The following is a 20124-nucleotide window of genomic DNA, read 5'->3' on the forward strand; positions in this document are numbered from 1 at the left end:
AGAGAAGATATGTTTATATTAAGGGTATGGTGGCTAGCATACACTCTTAGGCATAATTACACCCTCTTGCCACACAACGATAATCGTCATCTGCTTGTCCGCATTTCCTTTCTTTAACACGGCGAGTCCGGTACTTTCCAGTAACGAACGGCATGCGCATTATCATTCCCGACAGGAAAGTAACAGGCAATGCTATCATGCTGATAATGCGTGTGCCGTTCGTTACTGTAAACGCCGCCAGAAGTGAGGAACAATTCCGTGTGTCTTGAATGACGCTTGTACAGTTATCAGTAAAACCGCCTAATGTTGCCACTTCTCTGCTGTGCTTATGTGGGCTTTTTTCTAACCTTTCACAGTGGGTGCAGCATGTCCAGAACCACAGCGTCCTGCGGTCTATCCTGTTGCACGGGACTGGTGGCCACGCATCGTTACACAACTTCCCAAATAACAATAAGAGTCAGTTTGGCACTTAGTAGAGCAGTATACGAGGGATCAAAAAAAAATGTGATTGTTCCGCAAATATGTTCCGCAAATATATATTTCTCTATCATTCTTCTAGAGGTAATTCAAAAAACGAAACTATAGTCGGATGCAACTTAAGTATGCAGCGAAGCCCCGCCCACGGCCTCATAACCGCCAGCCACTGTTCCTCTGCGAGGCTGCAAATAATTCATACTTCAAACTTTTCCTGTTAGGCAAATAAGGCGGTGACCACAAAAATAAAATTATTAGCGCAAAATTTTATACATTTTCCCTCCCTTATTAAAGTACAATGGCGAAAGTCGAATTCTTTTCGAACTGAAAATTATAAAATGCTTGCTTTGCTGCAACTATTTGTTTTCAAGTTTCAGTGCAGTTGGCAGTGAAGTTTCATGAGTAAAACGGGTTCAGCAGTGAAATGAACTGTACCGCAGACTTTTGAAGAGTGAAATGCTCAGACTCCATACACTTTGTCCATGCCTGTTGCACACCTCACTGCTTCCGCCGATGAAAAGGCTCTTCAAGAACAGCAGACTCTCCGGATCTATCAAGTAGGATGCATTGTTGAAAAGGCCACATGACGATGATTTTGTTTGCTTTTGTGATTGGCTGGCTAAGCAACACAACCCCGCGCGGTTCACGTGCCATGCTTGCTATGTATTCTACTATAGAAATCTTTAATTTACATTTTCACTTGTTTACTTGTTCTTGGTAGAGTTCTTCCTGCAGTTCTTTCCAGCGTGAGTCCATTTGATGTGGTTCCTTGTTTGCCATGTAAAGGAGAGGTGCATCTCACAGGCCTTATGTTTCTTTATGGTGAATGGTGGGCATTATTCATATTTGTATAATAAAGGTACCCTTCCCCTAATTTGCATAGGAAGGAGACCTAAGGTTGCCCCCCCCTCGAAAAAAATTACAGCGTACGTGCCTGCCCTGTTGCCATTGATGAAACGACACAGAGGAATGCATAGAGCAAACTTTAGAGTCGGAAGGCTCGCATCGATGTCACTGGTTGTCCTTTCCCATTGTGCACCATTAAAAGCACTCATTGGAGTTAAAACAATGTTTGACTAGTTGCTAACATATTTCATAGTTTCCTTCCAGCGCAGACCCTCACTCCAGAATGCTGCAGGTCACACTGAACATTAATTTCCAAGTTTCAGTGCACTTCCTGAACCGCCCCCACTGCCAGATCCATCGACAGTAATTTTGGGTAGTTATTCCCATAAAACTTCTGGGTTCCTTGCCTTGGCACTCAACCTCAGTACACTGTAGCTACTAGTATAGGTGAGAAAATTATGCCGTATAAACAGAATGAAAGGCAATTTCCTAAACATGCAAAAGCATGCAAGTTCCTTCAACGCGCAAAAAGCATGGATAGCAGGCATATTTCTAATTTAGTGTGTTCACTGTGTGAAAGCTTACATTTACATATATGGAAGCATAGAACGAATGTTTCAAAGCATTAATTACATCCTTGAGCTTAATAATTAACATTAAAAATTCCGTATAATTTGGGCAATTTAATCTTACACATAAAACCAATTCATTCAGTTTTGCAGACACTAAGTGGGATCACAAGTTTCACTATGTCTTTTGGAAGAACGACACAGGAACATGTTTTCTGCTGCAAAATGTTTTCCTGTAAAACATCTAATTGGGAAGAAAAGCATTCTAAAACAATACAAGGTTTTCAACTTACTTATCCCAAATGAAATATGCAGTAATCTTTGCCAGTCTGTCTTTTATAGTTCTTTTAACAAAGAAATTATTGCCATGTGATGCTTTGTGCACTACACACAAAATTCAGTGAATGACAATGCCATTCATGCTTAAAATAAAAAAGAACACTGCTTCCCCAAGTGTTGCTAGCGGCTACTTCCTAATATAGGTTATAGGCACTCAAAGTTCAAAATTTTCAAGTGGAAATGAGAGTGAAGAAAGGCAAATAAGGAGGTTAAAGTGAAAACACTGTATTAGGCACACCTGCAACTAATAGACGATGCAACTAATAGAGAAGAAAACTCAACTAACAACTCCATGGAGGTAATAGCAGAAGTGTCAAAGTATGGAAGAAAATAAACGAAGCACTAAATCGGAAGTCAGTCGATACACAAACAAATACGTTGAACATTGATTGCACTTTTGTAGGTGGTACAGAACTTGCAGACCATTTTAACAATTTTTTTGTTAAAGTAGGATGCATAGATCACGACATTCAAGATACAATGCATGCCGCTTCATTAAGAGAATCTTTATTCCTAAAGCCTACTAGCATCCCTGAGATGATTACAACATTTCCATCCTTGAAGAATAGCCATAGTCGATACGTCGATGATTTAGAAATTAGGCCAATTAAGTACGTCGTAGACTTACTTGCAACTGCAGTAATGCACATTTTTAATATTTTCCTGTCAACCGGAGTTTTCCTGCGTAATATGCAGGTAGCGAGAGTAATAGTTCACAAAGGAGGTGACAAAAATAATATGGGCAATTATCGGCCAGTATCTATACTTCCTGTGCTATCAAAGGGACTCGAAAAAATTTTTAACTTTCATATTGATAATTTTTCGCAAAAACATAGCCTGCTAACCGAGTGTCAACACGGGTTTAAGAAAAAGCGGTCTACGGAAACTGCTTTAAGTATACAGAAGAAGCTTATTCTAGAGAACACTGAAAAAAATTTTCTGACTTTAGGGTTATACGTAGACTTCAGCAAAGCCTTTGATAGGGTCAACCAGAAATTGCTGCTGATAAAGCTGGAAAAATATGGCTTCCGAGGAATAACACTTGAACTTATCTGATCTTATTTAGAAAGCCGACGTCAGTTTGCTGAAATTAATGAGAACAGATCGCAGATAAAATCTTTGAGAGCGGGTGTGCCCCAAGGTAGCATTCTTGGCCTGATACTTTTCCTGTATTACATTAGTGATATTGTACAAGTGAGCGATATGTGTAAATTTGTCACATATGCAGATGATTGCTCTGTTTTCTTTACAGGTAAAGATTTAAAAGAAATAACACCTATAGCAAGCTCCGTTTGTTATGGACTTCGAGCATGGTCTAAGGCAAACGGCCTCATCCTCAATGAAACCAAAACAAAATGCGTTGTTTTTCATGCTCTGGGAAGTTCTACTACATTGCCAGATAATATTGTGTGGGGTCTGTATAAAATTAACATTACGTCATCCATAAAAACCCTAGGCATAATACTCACAGAGCATATGTCCTGGAATGAACACGTTAGTCATATTTGCTCAAAGGTATGAAAAGTTGTAGGTGTGTTAAATTGCAATTGAAGTGCATTACCTTTTCAAGTTAAGCGTCTCATTTATCATGCTCTTCTCCATCCACACCTCAGTTACTGTTCACTTATATAGGGTAACACTACAGCGCAAAATATTCAAATGCTGGAAATACTTCATGAGAAAGCAATTCGGGTGATAGCGAACGTTTGTTTTTTCGAGCATACGCAAGAGCTTTTCCAACAAAACAGAATAATCAGAGCCCGTGACATATATAAATTCAAAACATTACTAAGCTATAGAAATACTATGCTGGGAAAACTCGATTCATTCCTAGCCCCGGCAACTCTACAACAAAATAGAAGTGCATATTCATATCGTCACCAGGCACCATGGCAGATCCCTTTTTCACATACTAAATATGGCTGCCAATGCCTTAAACATACACTACCTTCCCTACTTAACTATTTTAACCAACATGTTGATGTGTTATCTCTAAACATAACTAAAATATTGGATTTGTTCTTGTAGATGTGTATTGTCAACTGCTCCAACAGTTCCGTAGAACTTGTCATATATTCTCATTTTGTTTATACGTTCACACTAGTAACTACTATTCCTAGAATCCAGGTTTCCACTGCAGTGATTGTGCCCGAACCACGTGGCAGGGTTTCGTGTCGTGAACTGGATGCTGCAAAGGGCGTCTTCACGTTTGTTAAAATTCAAGGATGTGATGACGCCCTGGGCTACATTGCCGAGATGTCTGTCGCGAAAGCAGCAGCCTATATGCAGATTTTTCTTTTTTTATGTTTTTTAACATAGATGCACATATATATTTGCAAGTATGTAAAATAATTTCTAAAAAAAAAGAACGTTTCCTGATGGTAACTTGTGTTTATTGTAAACTTCTGTGAAATTTGTTATATCTATATATGTATGTGTGTGTATGTATATGTGTATATATGTATACATATATTGTTTTTGCATTCTTATTTATTTATTTATTTTACAATACTGCAGGCCATCGTCGGGCCCATGCAGGAGTGGTTACAACATGGAATACAGTACAAAAAAAAGAATAAACTTAAACTAGTGTATCCAAAACAAAGAGCATTAGCACACACAAAAATGAACATACTCAATAAATATATACACTGTTTAAATGAGCCGTCCGGGAAGCAGGCGAAACAGCGTTTACCATAAGAATGCATCTACAGAGGCTGCATATGAAATACAGGCAATATCACCATTCGAATTCCAGATTCTCAATACTGTCAATAATTGCGTTGGCAGATGGGCAATTTACGGCTCTAGAGGGTACTATGTTCCAATGGGAAATGGCGTGTGGGAATAAAGAGTACTTGCGAGTGTTATTATGGCTGGGATGGTGTCGTATTGATTTATTATGGTTGGTTCAGGCAGAAAGTCTGAATGGCGCTTGAATGTATGTTGCTTGTGGTACTCAATAGGAGCCGTGATAAAGTAAGCATAGAAATTTTAATCTGGAAATCATTCTACGTTGAGCCAGTGATTGAACGTTAGACTTGACGCGCAGGTTTGTAATGCTCGTTTGACGTGAATATTGTGAATATATAAATCTCAATGCTAAGTTCTGTATGCGTTCTAGTTTCTCGGTTAAATACTTCTGGTGTGGGGCCCAAATAATGTCAGCATACTCTAAAGAGGGTCTAATGAGGGTTCTGTGTGCATTTAACACTAGGAGGTGTGTTTCTAACTTTTCTTCTCAAGAAATGTAGTTTACCTAGGGCCTTGTCATACACATTATTTATATGAGTTTCCCAATCTAATTTCATTGTAGGAGTGACCCCGAGATATGTGACCTCCTCGTATTTTCTTAGTGATATATTGTTTATTGTGTATGTAAACTGAAGCGCATTTTTCTTGTGAGTGAAGGAGATACTGGTAGTTCTTGATGCATTCAGTTTCATCCCCCTGTAAGGGGGGTTTATTCGGCTCGTAGAGCAGCAGCGACAAACTCAGCACCAGCAGGTAGGGCGCAGCCAGCGAACGAACTGGGTACGTGCCACGCGGTGGCAACGGGGCTTTTCAGCCTGCCGATCTTCTTCGTCACAATCACCCCCGGAATTGAAGAGTAGCCATCCTGGCGACCTAGGAAGAGGTGGGCGGATCGTAATACTGCTTCAGCCGGTCAATGTGCACAGTCTCTCGCCCCCGACGACGCAGATCGGAAGATGGCGATACGGGTTCGACCACGTAGTTCATTGGTGATGTTTGTGCAACTACGCAGTAGGGCCCGTGGTACTTCGGGAGGAGCTTGGACGAAAAGCCAGGAGCAGCAACAGGCGGGACCCAAAGCCACACGAGTGAGTCGACGGGGAAGGGGTGAGGGGGAGGATTGAGGTCATGGCATTCTTTTTGGCGGCACTGTTGAGCAGACGTCAACGAACGGGCTAGTTGGTGGCATTTCTCGGCGTGCTGAGCAACCGTAGAAACAGGTGAGCATTCAGCAGGGTCCGGCCGGTACGGGAGAACCGTATCAATGGTGCTGGAGGGATGGCGGCCGGCCGTAAAGCAGAAAAAATGGTGAGAATCCGGTGGTGGCTTGAGAGGCAGTGTTATATGCGTAAGTGACGAACGGAAGTACAAGGTCCCAGTTGGAGTGGTCAGATGCAACATAAATTGATAGCATGTCACCAAGAGTTCTGTTGAATCGTTCTGTTAAGCCATTGGTCTGTGGATGATAAGCAGTAGTAGTGCGGTGAATAATTTGGCATTCAGATAAGAGTGACTGCAGGACATCTGAGAGGAATACGCAGCCCCGATCGCTCAACAGTTCACATGGTGTGCCATGGCGGAGAACGAAGTTGTTTATAATGAACGAGACGATGTTTTTTGCTGATGCGGCAGGCAAGGCGGCGGTTTCAGCATACCGTGTCAAATGATCTACGGCGACAACAATCCATCAGTTGCCCGCGCCAGTAGATGGAAGAGGCCCATAGATATCAATGCCGACACGGTCAAATGGCTGAGCTGGGCAGGGAAGTGGTTGGAGAGATGCGGTGGAGAGATGCGGGACACATTGGCATTGCTGGCAGGCAATGCAGGAGCGTAAATATTTGTGGACGAAGGTGTACATCCCTCGCTAATAATATTGTAGGCAAAGCCGTGTGCAAGTTTTTGACACTCCGCCGTGACCACACTGTGGGTCAGAATGAAAAGCGGAGCAGAACTCTTGTCGTAGGTGGCGAGGTACTACTAAAAGCCATTTGCGGCCGTCATTGTGGTAGTTGCGGCGGTATAAAAGTCCATCCCGGATTGTGAAATGCTGCACCTGTCGGCGTAGCGCTCGAGGTGCCGAAGTTGCCGGAGGATTTGACAAAAAGTCGAACACCATGACGATCCATGGGTCTTTTTGTTGCTCCGATGCCATGTCCAGGATGTCAAGTGGTGAGATGTCATGTCTGTCGGTAGAAGTGCTGCTGTCTGAAGTCACTGGGGAGCGCGAGAGGGCATCGGCGTCAGCGTGTTTGCGTCCAGAGCGATAAACGACACGGATATCATATTCCTGGATTCGGAGGGCCCACCAAGCGAGGCGGCCCGATGGGTCTTTTAGGTTGGACAACCAGCTAAGAGTGTGATAATCCGTCACCACATCAAAGCATCGACCGTAGACATATGGACGAAATTTTTGAAGAGCCCATACGATAGCCAGGCACTCTTTTTCTGTTACTGAGGAATTGGCCTCAGGTTTCGTGAGGGCACGACTGGCATAGGTGACTACGTATTCGGCATTAGTGTTCTTGCGTTGTGCGAGCACGGCACCAAGGCCGACACCACTGGCGTCAGTGTGAAGTTCTGTAGGTGCGCTGGGATCAAAATGCCACAAGATTGGCGGAGACGTGAGTAGGTGATTGTGACGAAGAAGATCGGCAGGCTGAAAAGCCCCGTTGCCATCGCGTGGCACGTACCCAGCACCTCCACCAATTGTAAAGGGGGTTTATTCGGCTCGTAGAGCAGCAGCGACAAACTCAGCACCAGCAGGTAGGGCGCAGCCAGCGAACGAACTGGGTACGTGCCATGCGATGGCAACGGGACTTTTCAGCCTGCCGATCTTCTTCGTCACACCACAAATGTTGCACCAATTTTGTACAGCAGCTAACGAATCATTTAGTTTTACCTGATCCTCTCTGGTATTTGTAGCCAGGCCAGCAGCTGGGCGAACAACAACTTTATTGCGGTTGCGCAAGTTACATATATAGTGAAGCCTACGTGACGTAACAGATCACGGGATCACTGGTGCGTCCCCAAATTCACAGTTCTTCGCTAACACACGCAGTTCTGTTAGCCACTCGTTAAACATCTCGCCTTCTTTTTGGTTCCTTGAACCGAAACGGAATTCTTGGAATGTTAAGTTCGTTGCAGGCTTGTAATGATCCTCAAATTTCTTAATCAGAACTTCAACGTCATTCCTGTCTTCCGCTTCATCGAACTTGAAGGTACTATACGACTTCCTAGCCTCTTCGCCTATGGTAACTAGCAACGTGGCTGCTTGAACGTCTTTTGGCTGCTTGTTCAATTGCGTAACAATGGAAAACAGCAGAAACTCACTTTTCCAAGTTTTCCAGGCAATCCAAGGGTCGTGCGACGGATCCATAGGCTTCGGGGGCGGTAGTAGCGCGGACGCCATCGACATATTGGCTGGGTTTCGCTGCCACCGCTGCTACCATGTAGCCAGGCCAGCAGTTGGGTGAGCAACAACCTTATTGCGGTTGCGCAAGTTACATATATAGTGAAGCCTACGTGACGTAACAGATCACGGGATTACTGGTGCACCGTGACGACTGCAGATTCAGCCATGCTACAGTATTCACTGTTGTGTACACTACGCGTTAATCGGCCAATAGGCGCATTTGAATAGGCGGCTGAACGCATGAACGAATATCATTGATGTAGATCAGAAATAGGAGGGGCGCAAGAACCGAGCATTGCGGAACACCAGAAAAAAAACGTTGATGTAATCAGATGTAATATCATTCGCAGCTACGCATTGCTTTCGGTTTTCGAGATAGTTCTTGATCCACGATACTGTTTTCTCGTGTACACCAATGGCAATTAGTTTAGTAATAAGATCTGGATGAGGAATAACATCAAAGGCCTTTGAAATATCTAAGAAAATGGCATCTATTTGGCTTCTGTTATTTATTGATGTAGCTACATCATGGGTTAACTCAGCTGAGTAATAGTACTTAGACTTGAACAGAATCCATATTGCCGGCTGTATTGTAGGTTATTATTCTCCAAGTGCAATATTATGGCCTTATAAATAATATGTTCGAACAATTTACTGGATGTACATGTTAATGAAACAGGTCTATAGTTACGTCGAGTTTAGAGCCAGATTTGTGCACAGGTATTACTTTGGCCCTTCGCCAGTCATCAGGTATCACTGAAGTTTCCAAAGATCGCCTGTAAATTACGTGTAAGTATTTTGACGTCCAAACTGCATGTTTTTGCAAAAAAGCATTTGATATAAGATCAGAGCCACAGGGATTCTTTACATCCAGTTTTTGTAAGAATAAAAAAATTCCTTGTAGGTCAATATCTATTTCAGGCATTGGATTCTCGAACTGATACTGTGGAGAGGGACCGTTAAAGGTAGTTCTGTTAAATACAGATTGAAAAAATTCATTAAATTTGCTTGCTATGACGTCAGGCTGAACAACTGTCTCGTTCGAAACAGTAATCTGCGATACGGTGTGCCGCTCCCTCGATAGGTAGCGCCAGAATTTTTGTGGTTTATTCGTCAGGTAAGAAGGCAGAGTAACAGTGAAAAAAACGCTCCTTGGCCATATGGATCTTATATTGTAGTAAGCGTATGAGATCTTGAAGGTCACGTGTGGTTTTCTTTCTGCGCTTCCTCTTAATTTTTCGTTTTAAATATATTACTTCGCGCGATACCCAAGGATGTTCTCTGTTCACTCGTTTCTTTCTGGAGGGAATGTAGTTTTCTTCACAAAAGTGCACAATACGCTTAAAACATAACCATAATTAATTTACGTCATGAAGTAATGAAAACTGCAGAAAGCAGGCGTTTAAATATTCTGAGATAGCATTGTCATCCGCTCTTGAGTAATCCCTGATAACAGCAATCGATGGCTTAACGCGTTCATGGTTTCCTAAAATTGGACAGAAGAATACAATCATTTTATGGTCCGAAATGCTATTTTCAACGTTTAATGTGTTATTTTGAAATAGACTGCTTACGAACATCAGATTAAGCACAGAACATGACGGACCAGCTATTCTAGTCGGTTCGGAAACTAGCTGGTCTAGAGAAAAGGTAAATGACATGAACAACAGAGATTCAGCACTTTTTGCGTCACAGCTGTTGTGCGAAAGATTAGACCAGTTGATTCCTGGTAAATTGAAATCACCTGTGATGATAATATTGGAACGTGAATTAGTGTGTTGTGCAATGTAATTGTGCATAACGTCTAGGTATACAGGGGGCGCATTCGGAAGTCGATATAGGCCACCCAGAAATATGCTTTTTCCATTAAATGTAAGTTTACACCATACGCTTTCATGGTCAGGTATGCTGTTTAAAACTGTGAATTTTATGTTAGATTTAATTGCGACAGCAACACCTCCCCCCCGCGATTCTGTCTTTCCGTATGAGCCGATAAGGCGGAAACACTTCGGAATCCTGGACGCTTTCGTGAAGCCAGGTTTCCGTGATGACTATAACGTGTGGGTGATGGGCTGCAACTATGCTTTCAGGTAGGCTGAAGTTATTGACTACGCTGCGCGCATTCAGTGATAACACTCTGATACATTTCGTACATTGTTGTCACGTGCAATCGCGAGCTGCTGAGCCAGCATGTGCAGAAGTTATCGGTTTAGATAGTTCAATTCTTCTGTCCTCACACTCATTCCATATGAAGGTTTTGCCATTTATTTTTAGTTTATCAAATGCCAGAGATACCTTTGCCCCTTTCGCCTTGTCACTTACTGCAGAACGCCATAATTTAGCAAGTGTGTCGCATACTTTCTTTGAGAAATCTTCGGATATTGAAATCTGGGTGTTTTTCAGCTTGAAGCAGCTTGATAATATTTTGTTTTTCTCAGCGAAGTTGAATAGCCTGATAATAACAGGGCGTGTCCTTTGGCTTTGCTTTGTACCAATTTTGTGAAGTCGTTCTATTGAGTTAACTTCTATTCCTAGGATCTTCCTAAATATACCGTCTCGCACTTCTTCTTCAAGTGTTTTAACATCTTCAGCAGAGCTCTCTCTTAATCCATAAATTACTAGGTTATTCCGCCTACTTCTATTTTCTAGATCATCGACCTTCGATGCCAGAAATTCTACTTGCGTCATGGTAGATTTACAAGATTCCTCGCAGTGTACTATCTTGTCTTCGCATTCTTTCCATAATCCCCTTTCATTCTCAATAACTGTCATTCTTTCTTGCAAATCTGCAACTATTGTCTCCACGTGCTTGATATTTGAAGACAGTTGTTTCAGTGTTTTGTTCGTTTCCTTTTGTTCTCTTAGAATGCGTTTCATTAGTTCCCGCTGCGAACATTCATCTGAATCAGAGCCAGGACCTGGATTTTGTTCAACGTCTCCGAATGTTAGTAACATTAAGCAGACAACATTAAAACAATCTTGCAAAATAGCAACACAGGATTGTGGACTTGGGAGCACCATTAACGTTACGTCATTGTCTCTAGTTGAAGAGACTAAATGCTGGTCACTAACCTGCGCGATCAGAAAAAATTCGATCAGCATCCGTACTCGTTCAGTGCTTCCAAGTCCACTGAAGGTAACGTCGAAAAGGCTGCTGCTTTTATCCGGGTGCCATGGTGTCTCTGTCGACGTCACCGTGCTGGTCAGGTGGTCCCAGTGCAGTGCACGTGGTACAGCTTCCTGCGACTTGTTTCGTCCGATGAAGCCAGCAGGGCAGACAGCCAGAGGTAGCAGTAGATAGGCCTGATGCAGCGCATGCTCAGACCCTGCGTCGACGAATCCAGTCCTCGACAGCACGATCTGTGCGATCAGAAAAAATTTGATCAGCATCCGCGCTCGTTTGGTGCTTCCAAGTCCACTATGATATATGCAACTGAGCCTGTGTTAAATAATAATATGCAAGATAACAGATTATAATTGTATACTGGGAGTCATTTGACACAACTGTATTACAACTAGTTTCCATGTAATAACATGAAAATTTCTATATGTATTTGCGCTTAAAAACTCTTATATCCACACTTTATCCGTAATTGTATTGCTACACCAGCTGCTTCCGTGCCTGTCTGGGAGACCGGAACTTTGTCAAGCCGAAGAGAATTCGGCTTTTTTTCCGGCTCTCCCTTTTTCACCTTGTATCCAGTGGTGAAAATAAAAATTATGATGATGATGATGATGTAGCAGAATATGTTCACAGAAGTGAAATGCCACTGTACTGAATTTTGTTAAACTGAAAGGCATTTGCATTGGGTTGAATGGCGTTTCGATGGGGGATATAAAAAAGTTCGTACAGCTGAATAATTTGTTCAAGTGACGTTCAAGTGGTAGTTTACTGTATATTGGTTTTCTTGGATAAAAAATTTAGTTGGAAACAGTGCCTTGTATGTCCTCATTTTTTCTTAAACATTGCTCGATGAACAAGAGGTGCAAAAAGACACCTTTCTATTTTGTCTCTTCTGACCTAACTGGCATTTGGCAAATACCTCTTGCGTGCGGGAGAAAGTAAGGAGGGGGAGGGGGGGGGTTATATTGGAAAAAGTTTGGCAGTGTTTGGCTCCTCCTGGGGTGGTGTTAGAGGTGTGTATGAACCACTGCTTAGATAAATCGAACTCAGTACCTTTTTCTCAGTACAAGCATTCGTGAATGTTAACTTGTTATTCCAGTAGTTTAAAAATGCCTGCATAGGCCCTATATCACAATATGTCCCAAGCCTCCTATTTTTTTTTTATTTAAAAGGACTTGAAAGAATTCGAACTTCACTGTTAATGAAAAGAATGTTACAACTTTCAATAGCAAGGGATTGCTGTTATCAAGACTCCACAAAATGATGCAAAAAGAGCTGTTCTGCCATGAACAATTTTCAATATTGTAATTCTGAGAAGCGGTTATTAAGTTTTGAGGAGAAAGTTTGTTGAATGTATGTTCCAGCTTGTAAACCGCGCACAAACTATTTGAGGGCGGTAAGATTTTTTATTGTTTAATATCAAGAGTTGACGAACAGCCACAGTTCAGCAATGTCGTGTTTTCTCATTTTGAAGAGCAAAAATTATTTCAACATATCTGAGCTATCAACCCTACAATAGTCATGACATTAGCCATTAATCAAGTGGGGGACCAAGATTACAATTTTTATCCTGTGGACATTTAGTTGGTCTAATAGGGCGATGGTTCATCTCAATATCCCCGCTCACCAGAGGGCTACAGGATTGGGACACCACCTGGGCATATGTAGGAATAAAATTAAGGCACCGACTATGTGGGCAATGAAGCTATGAAGCAATGAAGGGATGGTCAGAACATATGCAGTAAGCATTATCATGGTACCACACCTATTGGTGCTGCTGCTGCCTTGCCCGCTGAAGAGGGGCAATCCAATGGTGATTTTTGAAGACAGTGCCATCGACATCATGATGATTGAAAAGTCTGAAATGGTATCATTGTGTACATTATTCACATAGCCCAGTGGGTCACTGGACAAATTATGACTGTTTCCCAAACAGAAGATAAATCAGTCCATGCTTGCATGGAGGAAAAATTGCACAAGCTTAGCAAGAGTCAATGACACGAATGCAGGAAAGTGAAACACTGTGGCAACAACAAGGCAAAGAAAAAGAACTGCACGAAGCACAGAGATCTAAGCATCGTGCCAGTGCTGCTAGAGGATTGCTCACTCAATATGAAAGTTCAGTTCCAATCATGCATACTACCTCTTGGTTTAGCTTAAGGATTGCTTACCTCAACAAAATAATGCCTCTTGTCACTCTCAGTTGTCCCCATGAGTTTAAAGCAGTCTTTCACAACCTAGGCTGAGAACACTCCCAAGAAATGTTGTATCCTGTACACAAGCCATGCAAGTTCCTGTAATATTTGAAGGATCCACATCTCACAGTATAACACAAGGTTGTGAAGAAGACAAAGGCATATTGAAATGAGCATGACAGCTCAATGCCTACTGGCAAAGGCTTTGCAAAATTTTTACAGCAATAATGCATTGTGGTGCCTCAGAACCACTGGGATTAGCAAGATTCCACTGTAACTGGAATGAGAAAATACTGCGTTCTAATTGACTTACAGTGCGGTGTTAAGCACGACAGCAGCACTGCATTAAAGCATCAATGTTCTAATCGATTTTCCTCAAACATGTTATGGTACGACTTTTAGTGACTAAGCAGCATTTGTACAAAGGCACCAAGCTGGTTTGCTTCAAGAAGTGTCTTCTGATCTATACTTTGAGCAAAAATGTTGCACTTATTGCTGGTTCTTTGGCATGCAAGTCTTAAAAAAAATGGGATTAGCATGCATCTTACTCAGTAACAGAAACTTAGCAAGTGGACCTACTTGGCTTGGACCTTCAGGGTTACAGATACATGGGCATTGACATGTACAGTCAAAGACATAAGAAAGTGCCTGGGACCTCCAAAATCGTTCGTAATACTGGTCACTTCGTTGTAAAGATTGTACACCACACCGCCGCTAACAATTGAGCAGGCTGGACATGTTAAAGAAGAGAGAACCCTTATTCTATGAATTAAGGGGCACTTAGTGAAATAGGTCACTAGTATTTTTGTTTATAGTTTGTGTGGCTGAATGTGCGACTAACATGTCACTAACCTTGCTCAAGTTTAATGTTATTGACGCATGCGCAGCAGGAGTTGAACGACAATGACTCGCCTTGCCTTTCTTCTTTTACTCTCTTTATGCCCATTGCGAATTGTATATATTTGTGCACACTTCAATAAAGGTGTTGTCGGCAGTCAGCGCTCGTTCTGTGTCCTTCCTTGTCCGTGTATTTTGGTGCTGTTTTAAATATGAAACATCTTCAGTGGCTTTCTTGATGACCGACGCCGGAGTTCTACGGCAGACATCCGTTATCCTTGCCTTGAACTAATCTGACTCTATCTCAATTACGTAAGCAAGATCATTCACATAAATAACCCCAAAGAAAGAAATCGAGTGGAGAGAGGTCACATGACCTAGCGGGCCAATTCACAGGCCTGTGCCTTCCAATCTATTGCGCATTGAAAGTCGCATCCAACCAGTTTCGTGCTTGGCTGCTGCTGTGTGCGGGTGCCCTATCTTGCTGATACCACAGAAGCGGAAGAGGTGACAGCGGGACTTCACAGAGAAACTCATCCACCACTCCTTCAAGGATTTTGTTGATGTAACACTGTCCAGTGAGTATGTGATCAAAGAAGATGGGACCGATCATAGCACCAGCATAAATTCTGAATCACAATTTGGGCAACTACTGGTACTGGTGCCTATTGCACTTCACACAGCGTGCATTGGAGTCCCTCCACTAGTGCGCATTATGCAAATGTACCTAGGCGTTTCGGCGAAAATTGGCTTCATCTGTGCACATGATGTTGCTCAAAAGGTATGATGACTCATGGGCTTTTGCGAGAAATTTAAACGATTCTACGGATCCCTATCTTCCAAGCATTGTTGCTGGTTAAGGTGGGACGGGTGAAAGGCTGTCATTTAGAATTCTCCAAACTGACTTGGAAATTGGTACCTGGGCGGCCACGTTCCGCATGCTAGCATGAGGATTTGAGGCCATAAATGCTAGAACATCCCTGCGTAGGCTAGGACTCAAACGTGGAGTCTTCAGCCGGTTTGTTGAAGCTGCCGGTTTGTCTCAGGTTTTCACAACTTCTGATGATAGTCGATGCATTTGGTTTACCGCCACACTTCCATTAGTGATATACATATTTGCAGTCTTCCTCTTGTTGCCATTTGCAGATGCCAAGGCGAGGATCATGCTTACTGGGTGCTCATTAGAGAAACACATGGCAAATGGGATGGAACAAAACGTACCTTTAAATCTTTGCACTGACGTCAATTCACTTTTGTGGTGACAGGTTCTGCAGCAAAAAAAAAAAAAAAAAAATCCGTGCACTTTATCTACGCTAAAACAACAGCTATCACAACTTTTTTCCAGGTAACACCAAACGAGACGTGTTACTTCAGCAGGGATGCGGCAGATGAGGCATTAGGTCGATCACAATATTTTTCTTTATTTCCTTTATTTCATCCTGGATTACTCAGAGGGAGCATGTTCGAGGGCGCTGCTTTATGATGCGAGTGGGAGCACAGTCATGTGGTATCCTCCATATTTCACAGGGTTTATTTATCTATCATAAAAAATTTGTACGCAATTAGTACGTCGCTGAAAATATCGCAGTTAGATGTCCCTTGGCTGTGCCTTTAGATGCCTCATTTATAATTTGATAATTAGGATAGTACATGTCGACTTAGATAATTAATTAAATGATCAAATTAAATCTGTAACGAAAAAATTACTAGCAGCTACTGCAATGTACTGTAAACAATATTCGCTAGGTTTTCTTCGAGTAAAGCATTGCTCTCTTTTTAAATCTTGGTGCATTATAATTAATTGGGACACTCTATATATTTAAGTTTGCATGTAAGTGATGATGTTACCATCCGTAATAAATGTTGTAAGTTATTAGAAATGTTCTTTTTTTCATGAGTCGTTGACATTACTTACTGTAAAAAGAAGCAACACCGAGACACACAACATTCACGTGCATTTCATACGCCGTTGATAAAAGAGTCTGCTGACGGAGTCAGTGAAGTTTATAGGTTTCATTCATGATCAAAAAAGCACGCAAAACAATTTGAAGCGTCGTGAGCATACAACATATTCATTCTCTAGACATAGGCTATCCATACCGTTATAAATAATTCTTGATTGGCTGCCTCCATCTCTTTCAAAAATATTATAAACTTTGTCCTGTGTGTATATTTAAATATATTGCATATGTGCATGGTGTTTACAGTGGAAATTTAAAATAATGTTGAAGTGAGAAAGTATGGATAAGGCAGCCACCGCGAGTGCTTCTGATGGCCGTGTCCCCCTATTGTCAGGATTTGAAGAAATAAAGTGACCCGCCGTGGTTGCTTTGTGGCTATGGTGTTAAGCTCAAGATCGCGAGATCTCAAGCTTAACAGCCATGTTATCTCATGTTAAGCTCGAGATAATATGGCTGCTAAGCTCGATATCGCCACATCTAATCCCGGCCACGACGGCCGCATTTCGATGGGGGCAAAATGTGAAAACACCAATGTACTTAGATTTATGTACATGTTAAAGAGCCCCCCGTGGTCCAAGTTTCCGGAGTCCCCCACTATGCGGTGCCTCACAATGAGATCGTGGTTTCGGCAAATAAAACCGCATAATTTAACATTCTTTTTTGCAGAAATAATCGAAAATATTAATTAAAAGCCGTTCAAGTCTGCGCCAACAAGGATGCAGTAAGCTATTAGCCTCAGTAAAATTTCAAGGGAAAAAGTCGAGGAAAGTGAAAAGAAACCTCAAATGATGTGGGTGACAAAGCACTGGTATTGGCACTTTAGGTGTGTGTGTGGGGGGGAAGGGGGAGGGAGGCTTCGGCTTCGCCTAGGGTGGGGGGCTCAGCCCCCCCCTTCCCCCGGGAAATCTCCGGAGGGGGCTCGGGCCCCAGAGCCCCCCACATAGTCTCCGCCTATGCTGCTATGTTAATATGGATGGTATTATATGTGCATTTCTCAAGTGAATAAATTAAACAAAGTACAAGTAGTTCATTTTCAGGGGAAGCAACACTGAAGCAATCAATTTTGCGTCCTTCCATTTTAAGGTGAAAGCCTTAGATGCCTATGCTTCAAGGTCTCATTGTGAGGTACAGAAAATATCATGTGACCCAAGGAAGGCCAGAAGCGAACGAAAACATGTCCAGCCATGTATAAGACATGATTAATGATTATCGAAGTTATCACTATGTGGTACCTGTTTCCAAGTTCCTGTGATGATGTCAAAGGTTATTTCAGATGCACTGCTTCATCACTATCATTATATACAGTTCTTTCATATGTGAATGCATTGCTTGTAGAAGACAGGTAGGTAGAACCATAACGCAGAATGGACCATTTGTTAAAGAATTGGTTTTCTTCAAATGACGATCCATCTAGTATAAGATTTTTATAATGAGTGGGACATTGCACCAAACTGGTAGCCCATGACGGTGAGGTGCTCATTGTTACCAACCTTCTAGTAAAAAAAATATACTTTCAAAGAACTACCAAGAAAAGAAATGTATAGATATTGTTTTATGATGGCCCTTGAGAGTGCGCTTTATGCTTGAGAGGGTGAATGTTGCAAGTTTACAGAGATGCTGAGTGCATAATTGAATCATAGCGTCCGTAATTATGTATGTTGATGCTAGTTTTTCATGACAGATATACAATGGAGCAAAAGTGCTTAATAGCTAGTGCTGTGGGTAGCTGAACAGTGAGAGAGAGAGAGAAGGGAAGACGGAAAGGCAGGGAGGTTAACCAGACTGAGTCCAGTTTGCTACCCTACATGTGGGGAGGGGAATGGGGAGTGAAAGAGAGAGAACTTAGGTGTAGGATGTCTATAGTCGGGCACTCAAGTCTGTTCAGCGCTTTTTCACTGAACAGTGAAATGCACATTATTGCAAGGACCTGAACTTTAATCAAAGTGGTGACAATAGTGGTCAAAGTTTTCTTATTATTTGCGCCAATGCAATGTGAAGTTGGGGATCACGATCCTGGCAACGAAAAATGAAAATTAATATGACAGCGGCCATTGTCAGCTTAAAGAACTGGGTGGACAGACAGACATGGGAAACCAGCACTTAAGTGGTGTCGGAGCAAAGCTGGAACTTATGGCTGAGCCAAATAACTTATAAGGGCTGTGGCGCACATGATAGCTGCGCGCGGGTATGATATACTAGAAATTATCAAGCAGTATCTGCCACATGGTGTTAGCACATGCTGCCTGCACTGATAGATCTCCCACCGAGCTCCTACATCTATACGAATACACAGCTACAAAATACATGCCGAGATGCAGGATCCGTCCAGTAAAGAGAACAAATTCACCAGTCGCTTAATATGACATTGACCGACACCTACAGAAGTCGCTTAATCATTTAAATAATTAGGTGAGAATGACTTGGTTCGACAGGCAAGGTTCTGACTGGTGTTGTATAAGTATAAGTCGCAGGTCGCTTTTTAAGTCGCGACGATAGATTGGATTTTTTACAAGCACTGCTCCAGGAGGGCACATGCAACCGGAGGCCTCAGGAGAGGACCTGAGGTTATAATAAAGCAGGCGGCGCAGGATCCCCAGGGCACCCTAGGGGTAGTGGGGAGATCAAAGCTGGAAGCAGGATAGTCCGTAGATTGGAGTGGCGGAGGCCTAAGCGTGCTGGACTTAAAATAAATATTATTACGTCCAGCCGCCAACTTGTGACGCCAAGACTTCTGCAACAGCAGTCAGAAGTTTGCCGTTTGACATACTAAGGCAGCAGCGGAAGCGGACGAAGACACAGAAACGTGAAAAAAAGGACCCCACGCTACAAGGTAGTAGTATTTTAAAGTTTAAATTATGGCAATTGAATAATGCGCAACTGAGCCCTCTCGAAGCGTTCGACGCATGGAAAAATTCGCGAGGACGGTAAGATACCAGTGTGACAGAGGCACAAGCAAGGAACGAAAACGCGCACACAGGGCAAACTGTAAAGATGCTATATATTTTGCTATATATGTAATATATGCTATATCTATCAAGTGACTAGTGCCATGCTCTAATCTTCAAAGGTCGCAATGCTTTCGCAATGAAATTGTTGACAGTGTGCGCTGTGTGTGTATCTTGTGTTCTGGCTCACCGCTGATCGCGATCACGCCCGATCCTGATCGAATTTCGCGGTCGTGATTGCCTCCTTTGGACAAAATGAGCGAGAGACCCAATCACAGTCGAGAATTTCGATCCGGATCGGTGCCGATCGCGATCAGAAGTATACGTGTGACACTGGTAGTGACAGGGCAACGCCATATCATACTCGCCTTCACGGGAGACCACTGACCAAACGACAACAATCGTTCGCGCCAGTGCACTGTGCCAGCAACACCCAAGGAGACGCACGAGGAAAACTTGTACACGACGCACGGATCGCCAGCCGACACATGGCAAAATGCCTCCACGCCAAGGCACGCCTAGGGACAGAACGAGCAAAGAAACTGCTCCGCCGTGGTACCTAGGTAAAGGGAGAAATTTAAGGCGCAAACGCCCCCAGATTTTCTCTCTCGCACCCGCTGAAACGACTGGCCAATCCCGTGAACTGGCGATTCCGCAAATGACCG

The 20124-nt window shown here is 42.7% G+C and overlaps 1 protein-coding gene across 11 annotated transcripts in view; it reads right to left on the reverse strand.

Moving 5' to 3' along the window:
* LOC135913281 (uncharacterized) overlaps window positions 1–20106 on the reverse strand; it is a 49930-nt gene extending 29824 nt beyond the window's left edge. Inside the window, exons 1-4 of one of the 11 annotated variants that reach the window (XR_011508291.1) lie at window positions 19828–20086; window positions 15775–15821; window positions 13693–13815; window positions 11470–11757 (exon numbers count right to left, since the gene is read on the reverse strand). Coding sequence is in view for 7 of the 11 variants with exons in the window: in XM_070524885.1 (XP_070380986.1) it covers window positions 11470–11757; window positions 13693–13734 (330 nt within the window). In the remaining 4 variants the exon portion in view is untranslated. Of the gene's footprint in view, window positions 1–11469; window positions 11758–13286; window positions 13381–13692; window positions 15731–15774; window positions 15822–19827 lie in introns of those variants that run through there. The other 10 variants (XR_011508292.1, XM_070524885.1, XM_070524881.1 and 7 more) reach the window with 10 other exon arrangements.
* Between the last annotated feature and the right edge of the window lie 18 nt (window positions 20107–20124).

Source organism: Dermacentor albipictus, chromosome 9 (genome assembly GCF_038994185.2).
Source record: "Dermacentor albipictus isolate Rhodes 1998 colony chromosome 9, USDA_Dalb.pri_finalv2, whole genome shotgun sequence".
Taxonomy (NCBI): Eukaryota; Metazoa; Arthropoda; class Arachnida; order Ixodida; family Ixodidae; genus Dermacentor; species Dermacentor albipictus.